This window comes from Neltuma alba, unplaced genomic scaffold (genome assembly GCF_004799145.2).
Source record: "Neltuma alba isolate B1F8T4 unplaced genomic scaffold, ASM479914v2 tig00004067_pilon, whole genome shotgun sequence".
Lineage (NCBI taxonomy): Eukaryota > Viridiplantae > Streptophyta > Magnoliopsida > Fabales > Fabaceae > Neltuma > Neltuma alba.
In genome coordinates, this window is record NW_021633553.1 from 49,520 (window position 1) to 70,913 (window position 21,394).

General features: G+C 34.7%; 1 protein-coding gene and 1 pseudogene across 1 annotated transcript; both read left to right on the top strand.

The window, feature by feature from the left end:
• Positions 1-10,781, top strand: part of LOC114743615 (G-type lectin S-receptor-like serine/threonine-protein kinase LECRK1) — a 13,350-nt pseudogene extending 2,569 nt beyond the window's left edge.
• Positions 10,782-19,438: 8,657 nt separating this feature from the next.
• Positions 19,439-21,358, top strand: LOC114743620 (G-type lectin S-receptor-like serine/threonine-protein kinase LECRK4). Its single transcript, XM_028931839.1, has one exon. The coding sequence runs from the start codon at positions 19,439-19,441 to the stop codon at positions 21,356-21,358; it is 1,920 nt and encodes a 639-aa protein (XP_028787672.1).
• The last annotated feature ends 36 nt before the right edge of the window (positions 21,359-21,394 follow it).

Here is a 21,394-nt window from a genome sequence, read left to right on the forward strand (position 1 = left end):
CTTAAGGTTACATTTGGTAGGGAGCATTGAAAATGAGGGATTGGGATTGAGATTACAATTGAAAAATCTATTAAGAAAGTGTTTAGTATAAGAAATTGTTTGATATATAGGATTAGCCAAAGCCATGTATGTGGGATTGGAGAATACCATGGGGAGAAGTGGTATTCTCCAATCCCACCTTTATGAGTTTGTCTCATCCCATATAACAAACAATTACTCATGCTAAGTACTATTTTAATGATTTTTTTCAATTGCAATCCCAATCCCAATCCCTCATTTTCAATGCTTCATACCAAACGGGACTTAAATAAATTGCCCAGATTGGTTATCATTTTATGTTGATCATAATGGTTGTAACTGCGCATACTATTTTTTTTTCTAGTCTTTGAACTTAACTATGTCTTAGGATGGTCTTATGGTCTGTATTCTGCAGCCACACTCTGGTTGATGAACTTGAACCCAAGTCTAGCTTGAAGAGATATAGGCTCCCATGATTTGGAGGAGACGAGATATAATGATTTGATATTACTTATTTTTCACTTGAAAAGAATAGACATGACAAACTTGCACCCGAAGAGAAGAAAAAAGAAATATATTGTGCTGCTATATCCGGCTGTGTGCGTGTGTGTCTCGCTTTTTTGTGTGTGCTGTTTTTATGTTAATGAAGAAAAATCGAATAAGCGGGAAGTAGTCCCCAGATTTAAATATTTTTTTTGAGAAATCAGATATTTTGACTTAAATTTTGAAATAAAGACGTGTGTGTCTCCGTAGCACTATTATATAGAGATTATAGATATGCATAATGAGTACTGCCTCTCTACACAATTCTCTCACAAGTAACAATTTAAAAATTATGAAAATAAAAAAATAAAAGAAGAATCATTGAATTTTGTAAAAGAAGATGCTGGGCATTGCCATGAAAGAAGTTGAGCTTGGTATTAGATGTTGCGGTGGCGACTACGCCTGTATTTATAGAAGATATACTATGTGTGTTGTTGAGGGAAAAAAAAAAACAGGTGGAAGAAATCTCCGTGAAATCAAGACTTCCCACAAGAAACACCATTGTTTAAAATTTGTAAAAGGGTAAAGAGAAGTCAATCGGAGCTCCCCGTGGTTGACAAAGTCCGTCTCACTACCATTTCATGTCCTTAAATTTTTTTTTTTTTTATTTTCTCCGCATGGGTCACGCATTTGTTGAATATTTTTAACACCGACCAAGATTCCAAGTATAGCAGTACAGGTAATTTGACTTATGCGTTGATTACCAGTTAACTAATTAATTTATGAGTAAAAGCTGACATAAGCTCCATTGACCGAACCCTTAAGATCATTTAATGGCATTGCCTTAATACATTAAATACAATGGTTGAATACTCCTCTGCTCCGATTTATAAGACAGAAAGATAAAATTTCTTTTTGTCCTATTTATAATTATAAGTATTTTCATTAAATTTTTAACATGAATATATTATTTTGTCCTCATTTATTATCATGCAGATAGGTTATTCTTTTAAGGTGTACATGATAAATAAGAATAAAGTCGGAAAGTTATTATGTTTTAATTGAGAGAATACAGTTTAAAATTTTTCTTATCTTATGTGAAATATGTTGAAAATGTTTTATAAATAGAATTAAAAGAGTAATTGAATAATAACAACAATTAAGCTCTCAAATTTAACCTTGCCCATGTTTGACCCAATCTTTTGATCTTTTCCACGAAACCGGCGAGGTCAATGTTCGTTTGGTCTTCGGTCAAGAAGCCTGTCATTGTCCGTTTTGAAATTTCCAAGAACTGATCAAATTGTTGGGCCTCAGTCTGCGTCGAGAAATAATTGAGCCCATGAGTTAAGTTACAAGGCCTACAATCCAAACTTAAGCCCTTTTGTCCCATCTCCCGGAGAGAATACAATCCAAGAGAAATTCTCGCAGGAACCTGGTGCGCCACGTCACTTGTGGTCTAACCAACCACATGCCAACAACTCTATTTTAATGTGACGTGGCATTTTTTGTATGAGGAAAAAACAAAAAAAATTTATAAAAAGAATTCACAAAACCCTTTCCCGCGCTGATGCTCCTCTCCCTCTATATACCTTGTCACCCATCTTGCCGCCTAACATCATTCTGAGAAAATAATCATTTGCTGCTACCAACTTTGAAGCTATTGAAATCAACCTTCCGAATAAAAGGTGTTGGATTACAATTTCAATTTATGAGAGAAAACAATTGTTGGAGGAACCAACTCTGCTGCTACTGAAATCGAGGTTCCAAAAGTCATTGGAATACAATTTCAATTTTTGAGTAAATGTATGATTAGTTAATGAATTGGTCTATATATATGCATCATATTTGTTTTTTTTTTTCATTTATAATACATTTTGTGAATGAACGTATTTGGTTCATGCATTTGTCGTGCGCCCATCAATTTTCTATTCAGTTTATGAACTTTTATTTAAGATTATTTTAATTTTTCATAGATTTTTAATTAGTTTTAATATTATACAGAATGAAAATAGCAAATGAGTCAAAGTCAGATACGAGAGGAGAAGAAAATTTTATGACTAATTTTGGCTCTGCAAATATGTATAATGGTGGTATTGAAAATGTTTATTTAGGCCAAACTATAAATAATGAAAATGAGACTTATGTGTTATATACAAAATATGTGCATCAGTCATGTTTTTTTGTGAGAAAATCAAAAGAAACCTATGTTGCTGGAACTAACAAGATTCACACAAAATATTATGTGTGTTCAAAACAAGGGTCTAAATATTTAGAAGAAGGTAGCAATAGTTCATTTAGTAGAATGAATGCAAGGACAAATTGTCAAGCCATGGTTCGGTTTACCACTCAATTAGATGGTCTATGGAAGCCCACTAAATTGATTACTAAGCATAATCATGGATTTGTGAAACAAGAGCATAGGCACCTTATGCGTTCTGCTAGAGATAGTCCTATAGCTAAGGGTGAGCTTATTAGTTCAATGGTAAATGCTGGAATTAGAACTATAGATGTGTGGAGTTATCTGGGTGAAGAAACACATGGCTTTGATAATATTGGATTTTCAAAAAAGGATTGCTATCATTATATTAACAGGCAAAAGTTAAAACTAATAGAAGCTAGAGATGGAAAATGTTTAGTTAATTTTTTACAAAGTCATCAGGTTGAAGACCCAATGTTTTATTAGAGTGTTCAATTTGATCAAGAATTACATTTGACAAGTCTTTTTTGGAGGGATGGGAGATTAGTGACTGATTATGATTGTTTTGGGAATGTAGTAGTTTTTGATATGACATATCGTACAAACAAGTATGATTTAATTCGCAGGCCATTTGTTGGAATAAATCATCATTGGCAAAATCTAATGTTTGGTTGTGCTTTTCTGATCAATGAATTAGCAGAATCCTTTGAATGGTTGTTTGAGCAGTTTCTAAAATCTATGGGAATCGACAACCAAAAACTATTGTCACTGATCAAGATGCTGCCATGGGTAAGGCAATCGACAAGATATTTCTTGATACACGGCATCATTTATGCTTGTGGCATATATCTAAAAATGCCCCATCTCATTTAGGTCATTTGAACTCTGACAAGAAGTTTCAATCATTATTTCAAAAGTGCATGAAATTGTGTGACTCAGAAGAAGAATTTGAAATGACATGAGATGAAATGATTAAGACATTTAAACTGAGTGACCATAGCTGGATGAATAAAATGTACACAATTCGACATAAATGGTCAACTACTTTTGGCAAGGATAAGTTTTCTATAAATGTAAAATCTTCTCAAAGGAATGAAAGCATTAATACTGTTTTGGGTGATATAACTACAAGAAGACACAAGATATCATGTGGGATGTTATCAACAATGGATCCCAAAAAGTTCAAGAACATTTATATGCTTTCAATAAAAGCAACAATGTGGAAGTGAACAAGGAAATTCATGGCAACAAATGAGATGCATCTCAAGCAGGCCAAATTCTTGATCCACCAAGCACAAAGCTAAAAGGGAGTGCAAGTGGTAGAAAAAAAAGTCATTTTGAAAAGCAAACAAAATCAAGTGAGATAAATTTTATAAATACTTGTCTCATGTCTGTAGATTATTTATGTGTTTCTAAATTTAAGTTCTTTGCAAAGAAACAAAAAGGTGTAGGACATGCTGCTTCAACTACACTAGAGCAAGCTTTTGTTCCTCAAAATATTTGTTACACTTATTCACAGGTAAAGTAGATGTGCCTACAAAATGAATAAACATGATAATTATTTCTTTAATTATATTTGTAGAATATAATTATGTTGTAATATAGGCCAACCCTACTCAACTTATTCAAAACAGTCATCTCTATGACTCCTCATGTTTTTTAGAGCACTTGAAACATTAGAAGCCCATTTCACATGATTAACATGCGCAACAATTTAAATAAGGTATAATTGAACTAGTTATATAATTCTAAAATGACTTCATCAATGTATGCCTATTAATTATATTATGTTGATATATCTCAATACATTTTTTAGGAAGTACGTTCATCAATTTGGAGACCACTACATTTGCACAAAATCAATAATTCCCTTCAAGCATTTAAAGTAAAGGAGATGAAAGAAGATTGTTTTGCTCTTACATTATTTGTACTCTTATATGCTAGAAAGTAAACCGGTACATGTCTGGACGTTTTCTTATTCCCAGCTCTTTTAATGTGCAGTCAGGTTTACTGTATTTGGAACCATTTTGAAAGTATTTAGAAACATTTTCTATATTTGTTCTTTGACAAACAAGGTCAATTTTGGCATCCACCTTGATTCTTTGTTTTCAGGGAGAAACATTGTCCTTTTTGCAGTCCCCTGTCATTTTCTGCATTACAAAAAATTTTGCTTTCTACATTATATTTATGTCTTAATATGGACAAGCATAATATCCACTTCATCCATATCATAGAATTTAAGCAATACAAGCTAACATGAGCAGATCTATTTTGCCATTAAACAAGTGCACCTTATATTAAAGTCTTGCAATAATTTATGTAGCCTTCTTCCTTGAATTTAGTGGCAAAGCAAATGCACGGCCAAAATTTTAACAATATATATGGCTTAATTATGCAACTACTACTGAAACTTATAAATCACGAATGCTTAAAAAGGAGCTATATCCATTTTTTTTATATTTCAAAGATGTCTATACATCACAAACTTAAAATACAATATAGTAAATAATGTGTTTCAATATGCCTAGTTCAATTTGTACAATGTATTACAACACAATAACCTTCACAAACTCCTAACACATTCCTAATCACAAGTTTTGAACCATTCTCTTGCTTCAACTGAACAATACTCTTCTATATATTGGGTTGGACCTAAATAAGTTTTTCTTCCACATCCAAGTCTCCTGTAATAACAAGAGACAACAAATCAAGATTCAATCCAAAGTAAGTGGAATTAGGCAAATCTTTGTTACTAAAGCCAGAGATCAACAAAGCTTAAAACAACAAACAATAATAATCAAGTAACAAAAAATGATTTGCAAGCAATATTTACAAAAAAAACCCGAAAATACAAAAAGTTAGTCAAATTTCTCATTAATCCCCAATGCAAAAAAAGCCTTTACCAAACTCAACTTTAACAAATGATGAATCAGCAAGAGACAAAGCAAGTAGAAACACTTGCATGATTTGATTAGTAGTTCCTTGTGTAGTCAACCTTAACAATTATTCGTTTCCTACACTAGAATGACTTACTTTATAGCAAAGAATCATGCATATAAAGCAACTAAGCCTAAGAAAGTATAAAAATTACAAGTGGGTATTTGCAAAGCAGAGAAAAAAAAACAAAGCCATCAGATGTATGAAAAACTCACCACAGGAAAAGGAAATCTATCATAGCCAGTACATATCTTCCATCTAAGAAAAAAAGATATCTCTCTCTCTCTTAATCCTAATTCTTGGCCTCTTCTCATCCTTAGATTGAAAAAAGAAGTTAGACACAGCCACTAATTATCCTCTTTTCCAGTGATATGAGGGAGAAGGTTTTATGGGAAATTCTTTCCTATCTATGTGGAAAATATTACTTATGTAGAAAATTTCCTCCCCTTCCCTGTCAGGTTTGGTGAGGAAAAAAAAAGAGAGGAAAGGAAAGAAACAGATTTTGAATTTAAAGTAGAAAAATATCAAAATGAATACGTGTAGACGTACAATAGGCGTACAAGAAACTAACAATCTGACACACAAGCAAAGTAAAAACAGAAAGGAAGCAGAAACATTTTCTGCGGAGGCCAAAAAAATATGACAGATGTGAACAATATTTACAATTTCTTAGCCAATAGGAGAGAGAGAGAGAGAGAAAAAAAAAGGTACTCCCACGGATCCATGCAGCCTCATAATAAAGGAACACGGAGCCCACGCATAAGCTGGTAACAGTACAGTAAAATGAGTGAGGAGTCATTATAAATAGGGAAATGACTCAGTTTGGCTTTGATTTTTTTTTTTTTAATGGTGAAGGGCTTTGATTTTTATTTGTTATGTCTATAGATTTATTTTTGTATATATTTTTCTTCTTTCATTAGATAGTCATTCTTCTTTTTATCTTGGTTTTGCATTGGAATTGTCATTCGTCTCTGTTCATCCCCTTTCTCGTGACTCGGAATTCGAAACTGGAAAAATGGGTTTCGAAACCAATATCAGAAAGTACAGGAATTTCAATTAATTACTCTGTTGACTAGAAGAGCGCCGTACTATGCACAACGTTAACAAAAATTTCTAGATTTTATAATTAAACTGGAGGTAGTAAAAAAACTGACAAACAGTACAGTAAAACTTAACAGCTTGAAATAAGGTCTTATAATTAAGAGTAGAGATAGTAAAAAAAAAAAACTGACAAACAGAACAGTAGAGCGTAACATTTGAGATTTAGGTTCTTTGAGATTTAATAATATATCCTACATTCTGTCCTTAATATCAAAGTTAGTTGACTAATTTAAATAGATTAAGAAAATTAGTTAAGTTAGTTATTTGTAATAAATAAGTGTTATTTTTCTAAAAATATCAATATTAATCAAGCGTATTGATTAGAATTATTATTATAAAAACTATCTTGAAAAAAAGATAAATATAAAAAACAAAGTGAATTAGAGTCTTATATTTAAAACTAAAATAAAAATCACACAACATTTTTATATTAAAGGCCGCAAGTAGTACTAATTATGATATAATGATTTAATGCCAGGTTATCCCCAGTAGATAGAAGTCGGTTGGTTCGGCATTAGGTACATAAATAATGACGTTGATGGAGATAATTATCGACAGAGTCAACAATAAGTAAAGAAGATCCACGCGTCATGTTCGACATTGGTTACTATTCTCTAAGATTCAATGTATTATTGTTGAGTTGATTAGCGTGCTTCACTTCGTCAATAATTCACGTGGACCATCTAGTAATACCATATGATGTTGCGTGCGAAACGGCACACTTCATTTGCTCTATGGTATAATTTGCAGAAGATACGGTGGCATATATCTCTTGTGTGCTATTTTCCTCTTAATCCGTGTCATTTGTTTAATTTTCCCAACTCATCTGTCACTTTAACACTTTCTACTTTTAACAGCGTCAGCTCTGCTGTGAGCTTTTCTATTCTCTCCTATCAATCCAATTCATTTTTCAACGTTAAAATAGTGGCCAACGCCTCACCCATGCTTTGCTTTACGCACCACCAAGTATAAACCAATCCCAGTGTGGTCTCCGGCCGACATACGTACAGACAGTTGGCCTGGTACGACGTGCCTTCTCTCATGTTGATTGGCCCCTGAGCGCCCCCTTCCTCCCTATCTCTTCTCTCAACTTCTGACAGAACGAAAAGCAAATAAAAACAGAGGCTTCTTGTTCTAGCCGAAGGGGAAACTTCCTTCTTTAAGCGGATACAAAAAAAATAACCGGTGAACTACACTTGCTTCTGGATAGATGTGTGGGACAGAGGGCTCGTGGTACCAGCTGCCCACCCTTCTTCCTCTGCTCTGAGAAACAAGGTGGATTGAATCAAAATAAAAACAAGTCAGTATAATCACTGTACAACGAGATGTGGCCGTGCTCTAATTTGCAGCAGAGGAAAAGAATGAAAAATCAGCCTCACACGTGAAAGGTCATTACTTATCCTTATCCCTAGTGCTCACAAATACACAGATATCCTATTTTCTATTTTTCTCTAACGCTAATTCTAAAGCTCACCCTCTTTCATGGCCATACCCAATATCTTCACCGTCCTTCTCTTGCTTCCTCTTTATTTGGCTTTCGGAAACGTCACTTTGAGTTCAACTCTCTACGCCAGTGATCATAACTCTTCATGGCTCTCATCGTCCAAAGAGTTTGCTTTCGGATTTCATCCAATCAACAACAGCACAAGGCTCTTCTTGCTTGCCATCTGGTTCGACAAAATACCTGCCAAGACTGTTGTCTGGAGTGCAGACATCGCAGATCCAGTACCACTGGGATCGAGGGTTCAGCTCACATCAACGGGTCTCACACTTACAAACCCCCGAGGTCAAGTGATGTGGGCAATCGAACCAGAAGAAGATGTGTCCTACGGAGCAATGCTTGATACCGGAAATTTTGTTCTGGCATCCTCTAGTTCTTATTTGTGGCAAAGTTTTGACAGTCCAACCGACACGCTTTTACCTGCACAAACTTTGGATGTGAACAGTAAGTTATCTTCTCGATTGTCGTCGGTCAATCACACAAAGGGAAGATTTGAGCTTTATTTTGACAATGGAAATCTCTCCTTAAGTCAAATTGGGTGGCCATCTGACTTTCATTATGACAAATATTTGAGTATTAGCACGAGTTCTAATGACTCTGCCTCACAATTAGTCTTCAATTCGTCGGGATATATTTATGTGAAGACAAAGAGTGGAGATCAAATAGCTCTTGGGTTGAGTAATTCCAGTCTTTCTGTTAGAAGATATTATTACAGGGCTACACTTGATCCTTATGGAGTCTTCTCGTTGTATTCCCATCCCAAGGAACCCAACGAAGATCAAGTTTGGTCAGTTGAGGAGTACGTTCCTGATAACATTTGTACTGCAATATTTAGTGATATGGGTAGTGGTTGCTGTGGCTATAATAGCTACTGCGCTTGGGATGACAACAGCAAGAGGCCAAATTGTACGTGTCCAAAAGGATATTTCTTGGTAGATCCAAACGACAATTTCGGAGGATGCCAACCAGGCTTCTCCCTTGGTTGTGGAGCTGATGATACGCAATCACAGAAAATCCAGAAGAGGTATATCATATGGAGCCTTTGCAAAGTGTGAATTGGCCTCTTGGAGATTATGAAAGGTTGATCAATTATACCCAGGATGAATGTATAAAATCTTGCTTGCATGATTGTAATTGTGCAGTTGCTATCTCTAACACTGGAAAGGATTGTTGGAAGAAAAGATTACCCGTTTCTAACGGAAGATTATCTACAAGTGAGGGTGGAACAACAGCACTCTTGAAAATAAGAACTCAACAACTGGGTAATCTTAATCCTTCTCGGCAAAAGGAATATCGGGTCCAACCTGCTTTGTTAGGGTCCCTTATTGGCTCCCTTGTTCTTAGTACTCTATTGGCAGCTGCTTTGGTTTCCATTATTCTCTTAAAGCCCAAAAAGACCACTTATGTTACAAGCCTTGTTGAAACAAATATGCATTCTTTCTTATATGAAGTACTGAAGGAGGCAACAAATGAGTTCAACGAAGAAGTAGGAAGAGGTTCCTTTGGCATTGTGTACAAAGGCGTCCTCAAATCAGTAACAAATACTGTTATTGCAGTGAAAAGATTGGATAGATTGGCTCAAGAACGAGAGAAGGAATTTAGGAATGAGTTGAGTGCTATTGGAAACACATGCCACAAAAATCTGGTTCGGCTGATTGGGTTCTGTGACGAGGGAGTTCATAGACTTCTGGTGTACGAGTTCATGAGCAATGGTACTCTCGCCGATATTCTCTTTGGAAAATCCAAACCCGACTGGAATTTAAGGGTTAACTTTGCTTTGGGAATTGCACGAGGTTTGCTTTACTTACATGAAGAGTGCGACACTCCTGTTATCCATTGCGATATTAAACCTCAAAATATACTGATAGATGCACATTTGAGGGCAAAAATCTCAGATTTTGGGTTGGCCAAGTTGTTGTGTTTCAATCAGAGTCGAACCCAGACAATGATAAGAGGAACTAGAGGATATGTAGCACCAGAATGGTTCAAAAACGTTCCAATAACTCCCAAGGTTGATGTCTATAGCTATGGCGTGATGCTGCTGGAGATAATTTGTTGCAGAAGAAGTGTGGAAATGGATATGGATAAAGGGGAGGAAAGAGAGGCAATACTGACAGACTGGGCTTATGATTGCTATGTGGATGGAAGAATAGACATTCTCGTAGAGAACAATGAGGAGGCCATGGCCGATAGAAGCTTGAAGAAGTGGGTGATGATAGCGATGTTGTGTGTCCAAGAGAATCCTGAAGTGAGGCCTACCATGAAGACAGTGACGCAAATGTTAGAAGGCCTCGTTGACATTCCAAATCCACCACCGCCTTCGTTCTACACCCATGTTTGATTATCGCAATTGTGGAAGCCATATGTAGTTTTATGGTAATTATTATCACCCTAAATAAACTGCCCAGGTAGGTTATCATTATAGTACTATGTTGTTCAGAATGGTTGTAACTGCGCATACTCTTTTCTTTCGTAGTTTTTGAACTTAACTATGTCTTAGGATGGTTTTATGGTTTATAATTGATGCTATCAAACATTAAGACGCTGCAAGTGTACTGGTTACCAAAATAAATAGTAACAAATCAAAGTCAATCTGACAAAAAACTCAATTAATAGTAATTAGGCAATAAAATTCTTTTTTCATTTAAATTGAAAAAATCAGGATTTAATGAAATTAAGTGAAAAGAAATTCAAATAAAACAAAACAAAGCTTTCTCAAATTACTAGAACAAATATTAAAAAAACCAACCTAGAGTTACTAATTCCTTATTAGCTTCTTAAACCTTGCTTCACTTAATTGATTAGCTTTAATGTCAATTTTGTTAATCTAGAATATAATTAGCTATAAGTGCTTGTCAGTCCACTTATAACCCTCTCTTAAATTAATCATGTAATCTCTTACATAATTATCTAAGAGGTTAAACAATTCGATTTCACTCATCAACAATTACACGGGGCAACAGATCTATTTCTATCCTAATCATAAATTAGATTATCATTTAATCTCATATTACTTAATCAAAGAACTTAACTAAAATCCTCTCTGTCAAAGAAAACTTTAATCCTCAAATTCATAGTAATTAATAATGGCGAGTTATCAAATGAATAATAAAGAACAAGATTAAGTAACTAAAATTTGACACTAAACATCCTCAATTTAGTGAAAATAAAACTCATTCCATTACCAAGTTCATAATTCCTCTGGCTGTTACACATGATTTTAAATATAATCATCTTAGCAACAATAATTTCCAGATTCAAAATCATGATAGAAAGAAAGAAAGATTGGAAACAAAATACTGTTCGAAGCTCCTATCACAGCACGTGTTCCTCTGCTCAAAGCCAGTCGGCTCCTGACTCTAATGAAGAAGAAGATCACGGTTGATGAACCAGATTCGGCCTCTCGCAATGTCTGCCTCCCTCTCTCGTTCATTGAACCAGTCGAACCCAAAGAACAAGAGAAGAAGATGACGTCCAGTCTCCCAACGATGAACAGTATCGGCCCCCAACAGTCTGGCTTTTTCCTTCAAGACGATAATAAACAGTGTCGACCTTCTCCTCCAGCAGAACCCGTCGGCCACCTTCAGAGAAGAAGATCCAGTCGCGCCCCACTCCCTTCCTCACTATTCTTCTCGTCGTCTCTCCTCAGAATCCAGCGAAGGAGAAGATCATACAGAACAGTTCGGCGCCTCCTCGACACAACCGGTTCGGTCCTTCCTGAACCTTTTGCCCTTTTTCCTGATTCCTGAACACCCCCCTCCCCTCAATCCTCCAAAACGCTGTCGTTGCCTCTTAACTTTCAAAGTCAACTTCCAATTTTTCCTTCTCCAAACGGTGTGTCTCTGCCTCTCCCAAATTATTTTTTTTGGGGCCAAAATCTGCCTCTTCCAAATTCGAAACTTCATTCTGCTCAGTTAAAAGAAACTGACGCCACCTGTGCTAAAGGTCAAGAAAAGGAATTGATAAAAATAAACGAAGAAATAACAAAATAAAATACTAATAACTTTTATATTTTTCTTTTATTTCGGAACTACTTTTTATTATTTATTTATATCTTAAACTAAACTATTTCTATTTTGATTTAAAGCCATGATATACACACTAAAATCCCCCAATTAATGCCTCAAATAAATTTCTCAAATTAACTCTTAAAAATCACTGAAAATTAATTGATAATTTTCCAAAATGTACTCAAAATATTCAAAATATTCAAAGAATATTCATCGATATTCTGCGGCCACACTCTGGTTGATGAACTTGAACTGACATCTTGAAGAGATATAGGTTCTCATGATTTGAAGGAGACGAGATATAATGATTTGATATCACTTAATTTTGACTTGAAAAGAATACACATGAAAAGCTTGCATCCGAAGAAAAGAAAAAGGAATATATTGTGCTGCTATATCCAGCTGTTTGTGTGTCACTTTTTTTTTTGTTCTTTTTATGTTAATGACAAAAGATTTAATAAGCGGAAAGTAGTCCCAGATTTTTTTTTTTTCAGAAATTAGATATTTTGACTTAAATTTTGAAATAAAGACGTGTGTGTATCAGTAACACTATTGTATGGAGATAGTAGATATGCATATTGAGTAGTACCTCCCTACACGTACTCTCAGGAGTAACAATTTAAAAATTGTAAAAATAAAAAAAATACAAGAAGACTCGTTCAATTTTGATGTCTGGGAGATGATGTAAAGAGATAGTGTAAAAAGTGATGACAGTCGAGAATCAATATCTGATTCTTTCGTACATATAAAAGTACTGGAATATTGATTTAATAGATGCACAATTTTCTCACATAACACGTCAAAATTAATAAAGTAAAAATATTATTCACTGTAATTTAATATTTACCAATAAAATAATTTGAATCAATATAAGTTTCTACAAGGTAGAATTCCAATAAAATCTAACTGACATATCTAAACCTAAATGAAGGCTTATATTTTTAGCAAATTCCTAATGAGACCATGAGACGTGATTTAGAACTTTTGAATATTGTCAAATGACTAAAATACCTCCTTTTAATTAAAAATAAAAATTAATTATTTTATCCTTCTCAAATAATCTCTCGTCTTTTATGATTGTTTTTTAAGAGTAAAAAAACGCAAGTGTTTTTGTAGTGTTTAAAATTTGTATGTATCACTAAAAGCTTCAAAAATATTCTAATAAAACATTTAAATCACAATATAAATAGCCTGGAAATATATATATTTTATTTTTGTTGATAAATATTTATTTTAAGATTTTAAAATATCTTAATTACAAGAAATATTTAATATTATGTTCTCATAATTTTGTTTGTTTTATTTACTTAAGTGATTCCAACTGAAAAGGTTATTTATAATAACTTAGTATTAAATATTTTTTGTAACTAAGATATTTTAAAATTTTAAAATAAATATTTACCAACAGAAAATAAAAAATATTTATTTCAAAACTAATTATGTTGTAACTTAAAATGTTTTATTAGAATACTTTTGAAGATTTTTTTATATATACAAATTCTAAATACCAAATTACGTATATGTTTTTTAGTCCAAAAAAATAATCATAAGAGATGAGAAACAACTTAAAAGGGTAAAATAATCAAATTTTATTTTTAATTAATGAGGGGCATTCTGATTATTTAACAACATTCAAAAATTCCTAATAAGGCCTTATAGCCTAATTACAAAATTATTAAAAGTGTAGGCCTTTTATTTGGATTTTGGTATTTTAGCCAAATTTTATTAAGATTCTCCCTTTCTATAATTCCTTAGAGCAATAAAAACAACTTTATTTAAGACCGTATCTTGTTTATATATATGTGTGTGTGTTTGTGTGTGATTATGTTGAAGGGAGAGTCAAAGAACTCAATTATGCAAACTGGTGAAATACTCTTCCGGTCCTTAATATAGGACCCAATTATTAAGTTGGTTTTGATCATAAATATAAGACCAATTTCTCATATTTATAAATTTTTTCTAAATTACTCCTATGGATACTCCCTCAACCATAATCAAATAGAAGAGGAAGAGGAGATAGTAAGAAAGATGATTATGGTATTTTAGGAAAAACGTGTCACATTTCTTATAATTAACTAACTTACCTAATTTCGGTAATATAATCAAATTAGTTAAATGAGTCTTATATTAAGGACCAGATGAGTATTCATTTCATTAAATTGTATGTTCACCACATATAGCAAAGCATATAAGTTTGATTAATATAGACACATGAAATAGGCATCTTGCTTTGACTTCCCGTATTGAATAGACATCACAAGTGATCAAGAAACTACACGCTCAGCTCATTCCTTTTTGGCTTTTTGTTTGGACTTGTACATAATATGAAGAAAAATTGAGAGAAGGCGTGCGGTTGATTCCGTATCAGGCATCTAGAATAATTTTGATAGAGGTAATTTATTAACACAGTTGACGTTAATTAACAATGACGTGAGTTCCGTGGTGATCTAAAAAACATATGCATGCTTCATCTGTGAGAGTGAGACTGTTAATTTTCTTTTGTTTTTCTTTTTTTAAGTGAGTTGAGACTGGTAATTTTCTAAGATCCAATGTATTATTGTTAAGGTGAAAAAATGTATTATCGTTGAGGTGATTGCTACGTGTTAACCAAGCTGGGCTTAACTCGTCAATCAATGCGTCCCTTTGTGCACATTCAATGCCGAATGAACCCCTTCCTGCAATCCTACTTCTTCATTGAGACCGTGTGTTGCCTCCCACAGTGCTTAGCGCACAATTGTTTCAACGAGACTTGAAACTTGAGCAGCCTTTTCTAAGAGAATAATTGGAACAATAATGGTGGCTACGATTACGAAAAAAACGTATTAATGACAAGAGAGCCAATAAGCAATCTTAAAAGAGCACAATGGACCCATGTTCCCCTTTGGGGATTATTGTTACCAATGGTGGAATTCTTATTTTTGCCAAAGCTGTCGTTCCATCGACATTAGTGATAAGATACCTTCCATTAGGAAGGTGTGGCCTTCTCTGCCAACACATACCCAACAGATGATTGTAGGTCCAATATGCTTCGGCGGAGCCGAAGGGCTCGAAATAAGACTTGGAAGTCGTTGAAATGATTTGGCTATCATTCCTTCTGCAAGATTCTCTATGACCCCTCTCTCTCTCTCTATATATATATATATACACATATTTTGTGCTATCTTCCTTCTGCTCTCTCTGTTCATCATATTCCCATATCTGTGACCTTTTATCTGCTGGTAGAGTCGAATAAGCTCTGTATCTGTTGATATATCCAGAGCTGACTATTTATTGTTACTGTGTTATATTTAGCGTTCTCTAACATGACAGATTGTTGACACTTTTTGGCACAAATAAGAAGAATTTGAGGATGCCGGAACGAAATTTCCATCATTACGCATTTCTGCAAATATACAGGACACATCTTCTTGTAGTTCAGTTGTCCGCATATGTGGCGCCTAACCTTGGGGTTAGGGAGTCTGAGAGCCGTTCGGGTGAGCTGAACACGCGACCCTCATGGTACTGCTGGATTTGACATGTTTGCCTTCCAGACAAATTATTTATTGTCACAAAATTAAGTTAGGTACATGTATAATGGTGTCGATAGAGATAATTCGTTGACGGAGTCAACATTAAGTAAAGATGAGTTACGTGGTGGTGATCTAGCTAAGATCCATGCCTCCTGCTCGATACTGGTTATCTGGTTACTATTTTCTAAGATTCAATGTATCATTGTTGAGTTGATTAGTGTGCTTCACTCTTCAATAATTCACATGGACCATCTAATTAATACTACTAATACCATATCATATTACGAGCGAAATGGTGCATTTCTTTTCCTTTTTGGTACAACTTAACTTGCATGAGTTCAGTTTTCTAGGGAGATAACATAACGAAAACAATGGTAAAATATGGAATACACCCTGCGCTGGTGTTTAGCTTAGTGCAATGTAAAATATCTAATTTTTGGTCATAATGATTATGCATTATATTAATTATACCGTATGTATAACACTTAGACTGAAATTACCGTAATTTTTTATATATATACACATGCATATACTTCTCTCCTTATTATTTTATTGATTTATTCTTTTATAATTTTAAGGAACGAACTAAGATGTGTGTTATTTTCCTCTTAGTTGATGTCATTTGTTTAATTTTCTCATATCTCACTTAACACTTTTTGTGCTTTTAATAGCGTCCGCTCGAGTCCGCATTCCGTACTCAGCACTCAAAAGTACTGAGTAGCGTGGGAACTTAGAGCTCGTTTGGTTCAATTCTATTGTAGTCATGTAATGGCAATTAACATTACATTATTAAGAAACGAATGTTTGGTTGCTCTTTAATTTGGTAATAGGATTTACCATGGTAATGATAATTATCAAAAAATTAGTAATCCTCATTCATATCTCCCCCCATATGAACACTCATTACCATCCATTACATATTTGAAAAAGTCACATTTGCCCTCTATTTGTTTCGATGGTCTCCTTTGTTCTTTATCACCCACCCTCCGTTGCAGTCGACCGCCGTGAATGTTGTTGCACCCAGCACCCACCACGATGCTGACCATTGTGAACACCTCCGCCACACCAAGCACCCACTGCCGCTGATGACCTGACCACCACGAACGCCGTCGTACTTGACACCGAGCAGCACCACTGTCTCTGCCCGATTTCTGTCCCTGTGCTTTGCATTCTTCATGACCTCCGGTTTATTCTCCTCTTGCTATATCATCAGCCTCCAGCATCCTTCCTTCAAAAATCTCATATATCTGCCTTCCCATGCCATCCAATGATGATCTTATCTCTACATTCTTCGATCTGCGTGTTGTTTGGGTTTTCAGATCTAATTCTTTTTCTATTTCATATCCTTTCATTCCATATCTGTTTTTTTATTTCCCTCATCTTCTTTGATTCAGATCTCTCTTGCTTTATAAACAGTATCTTTCATTTGGGTTGATGAAGATGTAAAAATTTTGATGATGATGATGACAGTGGCCTTATTTTCATAGATGATTTTATCATTGGCTTTAATGGTTTGAGTCCGTTATGATAATGAATTCAATAGCTAGTGAAATGAAGGATTGCTCTGTGTATTTTATCGACATTCTTGTCGAGGAAGAAGAAACGTTTGGGAAAGGAAGGATTGTTTTTTGGTCAAGGAATAAAAGGGTCATTTCATAAATTTTATTTGTTTTATTGAAAATAATAAATATCATCTACCATGTTTTCTTTATAATATACCAAACAGATCATCAGTAATCAAAATTGCATTACAATCTACTATATTACACTGTAGTGTGTTGTAAAAGCAAACTACAATTGAACTAAACGGGCCCTTAGTTCCCCCCTTTCCCTCTTTACCTTCTAAAAAGGAATATATGCACTAAAATTATTTTTTATTTAAGTTTTATTAAATATTTTAAAAATATTTTTTTCACGTGTATTCATTATCCTAAAACCTTGTGTTTCATCTAATACACTAAGATATTTTTTTAGATGTTTCCCATATTTAAAAATATTTTTGATACAATTATCCAACGCCTTCAATTATTTTTTTTATTCATCTGTCATTTAAAAATATTTTTTTAAATACATCTAGTATTTTAAAATATTTTGTGATTTATTTAATGTTCTAAAATATTGAGTGCTGGGTGGAATTTAATTCAAAAATAATTTTAATATATATTACTTTTAATCCTTAATATAAGAGCTAGTTAACTAATTTGAGTAGATTAAGAAAACTAATTATATTAGTTATTTATAATAAATATGTGTCGTCTTTTTTAAAATATCCTTATTAATCAAGTGTATTAACTAAAATTATCATTATTATAATTATTATTTTAAAAAAAATAAATAAATATGAGAGATAAAATAAATTAGAATATTATACTTATGATTAAAAAAAATTAAACAAGTTTTTTTAATTTTTTGTGATCAACAAGAAGGGAAAAAGAGGAGGGGGAAAAAACTAAAGCCCCACAAACGCCGTGCTGATCAGGCTTATCACCACGGAATGCGGACGCGCGTCAGCTCTGCTGTGGGCACTTCTATTCTCTCCTATCAATCCAATTCATTTTGCAACGTCAAAATAATGGCCAGCGCCCACACACGCTCTCCTTTATGTACAGTTGTACACACAGTTGGCTGACCACGACATACCTCGTCTCATGTGGATAGAGGCACGCACGGCCCTTCCCCCTCCCTCCCCCCTCTCAACCTCTGATTCTAAACCTCACTCTCTATGGTGGCTATACCCAACATCTTCGCCGTCCTTCTCCCCATTATACTTGATTTATTTAATTTAAGTTGATTAAAAAAATTAATTAAGTTAGTTACTTATAATAAATAAGTATTATTTTTTAAAAAAATATTTTTACTAATCAAATATATTGGCTAGAACTATTATTATTATAAGAACTATAGTAAAAAAAATAAAAAATAAACATGACAGACAAAATGAATTAGGATATTATATTTAAGATTAAAATAAAAACAAGTTAATATAATCACTATACAAAGAGGTGTGGTCGTCCACTGATTTGCAGCAGACCAAAAGAATGAAAAATCAGCCTCACATGTGAACGGTCATTACTTATCCTTATCCCTGTTACCCGCAAATGTACAGATATCCTATTTTCTATTTTTCTCCGACGCTAATTCTAAAGCACACTCTCTTTCATGGCTATACCCAATGTCTTCACCTCCCTTCTCTTGCTTCCTGTCATTTGGTTTTACTTTGAGTTTTTTTATTACAATATTATATTTGAAACAAAAATATAGGATATTATATTTATGACTAAAATAAAAATCAAACAAACTCTTAACTCTTTTATTAAAGATATTAAAAATAAGAGGTGTAGTATTTTTTTTTTTATGATGAAGAAGAAGAAGGAAAAAGGAGGCCTAAGGTCCCACAAACGCCGTGCTGATCAGGCTGATGACTACAAAATGCAGACGCGTGTCAGCTCTGCTGTGAGCATTTCTATTCTCTCCTATTAATCCAAGTCATTTTTCAACGTCAAAATAACGACCAACGCCTCACACACACTTTATAAACCAATCCCAACGTGGTCTCTGGCCAACATATATTCACACAGTTGGCTTGCTACGTTGCACCTCGTCTCATGTTGATTGACGGACAAACGCCCCCTTCCTCCCTCTCTCTTCTCCTAATTTCTGATTCCAAAGCTCACTCTCTTTCATGGCTATACCCAATATCTTCACCGTCCTTCTCTTGCTTCCTCTTCATTTGGCTTTTGGAAACTCAACTTTGAATTTAACTCTCTACGCCAGTGATCATAACTCTTCATGGCTCTCACCGTCCAAAGAATTTGCTTTTGGATTTCACCCAATCAACAACAGCACAAGGCTCTTCTTGCTTGCCATCTGGTTCGACAAAATACCTGCCAAGACTGTTGTCTGGAGTGCAGACATCGCAGATCCAGTACCACTGGGATCGAGGGTTCACCTCACATCAACGGGTCTCACACTTACTAACCCCCAAGGTCAAGTGATGTGGGCAATCAAACCAGAAGAAGATGTGTCCTATGGAGCAGTGCTTGATACCGGAAATTTTGTTCTGGCATCCTCCAGCTCTTATTTGTGGCAAAGTTTTGACAATCCTATTGATACGCTCTTACCTGCACAAACTTTGGATGTGAACAGTAAGTTATCTTCTCGATTGTCGTCGGTCAATTACACAAAGGGAAGATTTGAGCTTTATTTTGATAGTGGAAATCTCTCCTTAAGTCAAATTGGGTGGCCATCTGAATCTCATTACGACAAATATTTGAGTATTGGCACGAGTTCTAATGACTCTGCCTCACAACTAGTCTTCAATTCGTCGGGATATATTTATGTGAAGACAAAGAGTGGAGATCAAAAAGCTCTTGGGTTGAGTAATTCCAGTCTTTCTGTTGGAAGATATTATTACAGGGCTACACTTGATCCTTATGGAGTCTTCTCGTTGTATTCCCATCCCAAGGAACCCAGTGAAGATCAAGTTTGGTCAATTGAGGGGTACGTTCCTGATAACATTTGTACTGCGATATTTAGTGATTTGGGTGGTGGTTGTTGTGGCTATAATAGCTACTGCTCTTGGGATGACAACAACAAGAGACCAAATTGTACCTGTCCAAAAGGATATTTCTTGGTAGATCCAAATGACAAATTCGGAGGATGCCAACCAGGTTTCTCGCTTGGTTGTGGAGCTGATGATGCTCGATCACGAGAAAATCCAGAAGAGGTATACCGTATGGAGCCTTTGCAAAGTGTGAATTGGCCTCTTGGAGATTATGAAAGGTTGATCAATTTTACCCAGGATGAATGTATAAAATCTTGCTTGCATGATTGTAATTGTGCAGTTGCTATCACTGGAAAGGATTGTTGGAAGAAAAATTTACCCGTTTCTAACGGAAGATTATCTCTAAGTAAGGTTGAAACAATGGCATTCTTGAAAATAAGAATTCAACCACTGGGTAATCTTAATCCTTCTCTGCAAAAGGAATATCAGGTCCAACCTGCTTTGTTAGGGTCGCTTATTGGCTCCCTTGTTCTTAGTACTCTATTGGTAGCCGCTTTGGTTTTGATTATTCTCTTAAAGCCGAAAAAGACCACTCGTGTTACAAGCCTTGTCGAAACAAATATGCATTCTTTCTCATACAAAGTACTGAAGGAGGCAACAAATGAGTTCAACGAAGAAGTAGGAAGAGGTTCCTTTGGCATTGTGTACAAAGGCGTCCTCAGATCAGTAACAAAAACTGTTGTCGCAGTGAAAAGATTGGATAGATTGTCTCAAGAACGAGAAAAGGAATTTAGGAATGAGTTGAGAGCCATTGGAAACACATGCCACAAAAATCTGGTTCGGCTGATTGGGTTCTGTGATGAGGGAGTTCATAGACTTTTGGTGTACGAGTTCATGAGCAATGGTACTCTTGCTGATATTCTCTTTGGAAAATCCAAACCCGACTGGAATTTAAGGGTTAACTTTGCTTTGGAAATTGCAAGAGGTTTGCTTTACTTACATGAAGAGTGCGACACTCCTGTCATCCATTGCGATATTAAACCTCAAAATATACTGATAGATGCACATCTGAGGGCAAAAATCTCAGATTTGGGCTAGCCAGTTGTTATCTTTCGATCAGAGTCGAACCCAGAC

Coding starts and splice junctions, on each gene's coding strand:
- LOC114743620 (XM_028931839.1), top strand. CDS start 19,439: ATGGCTATACCCAATATCTTCACCGTCCTTCTCTTGCTTCCTCTTCAT.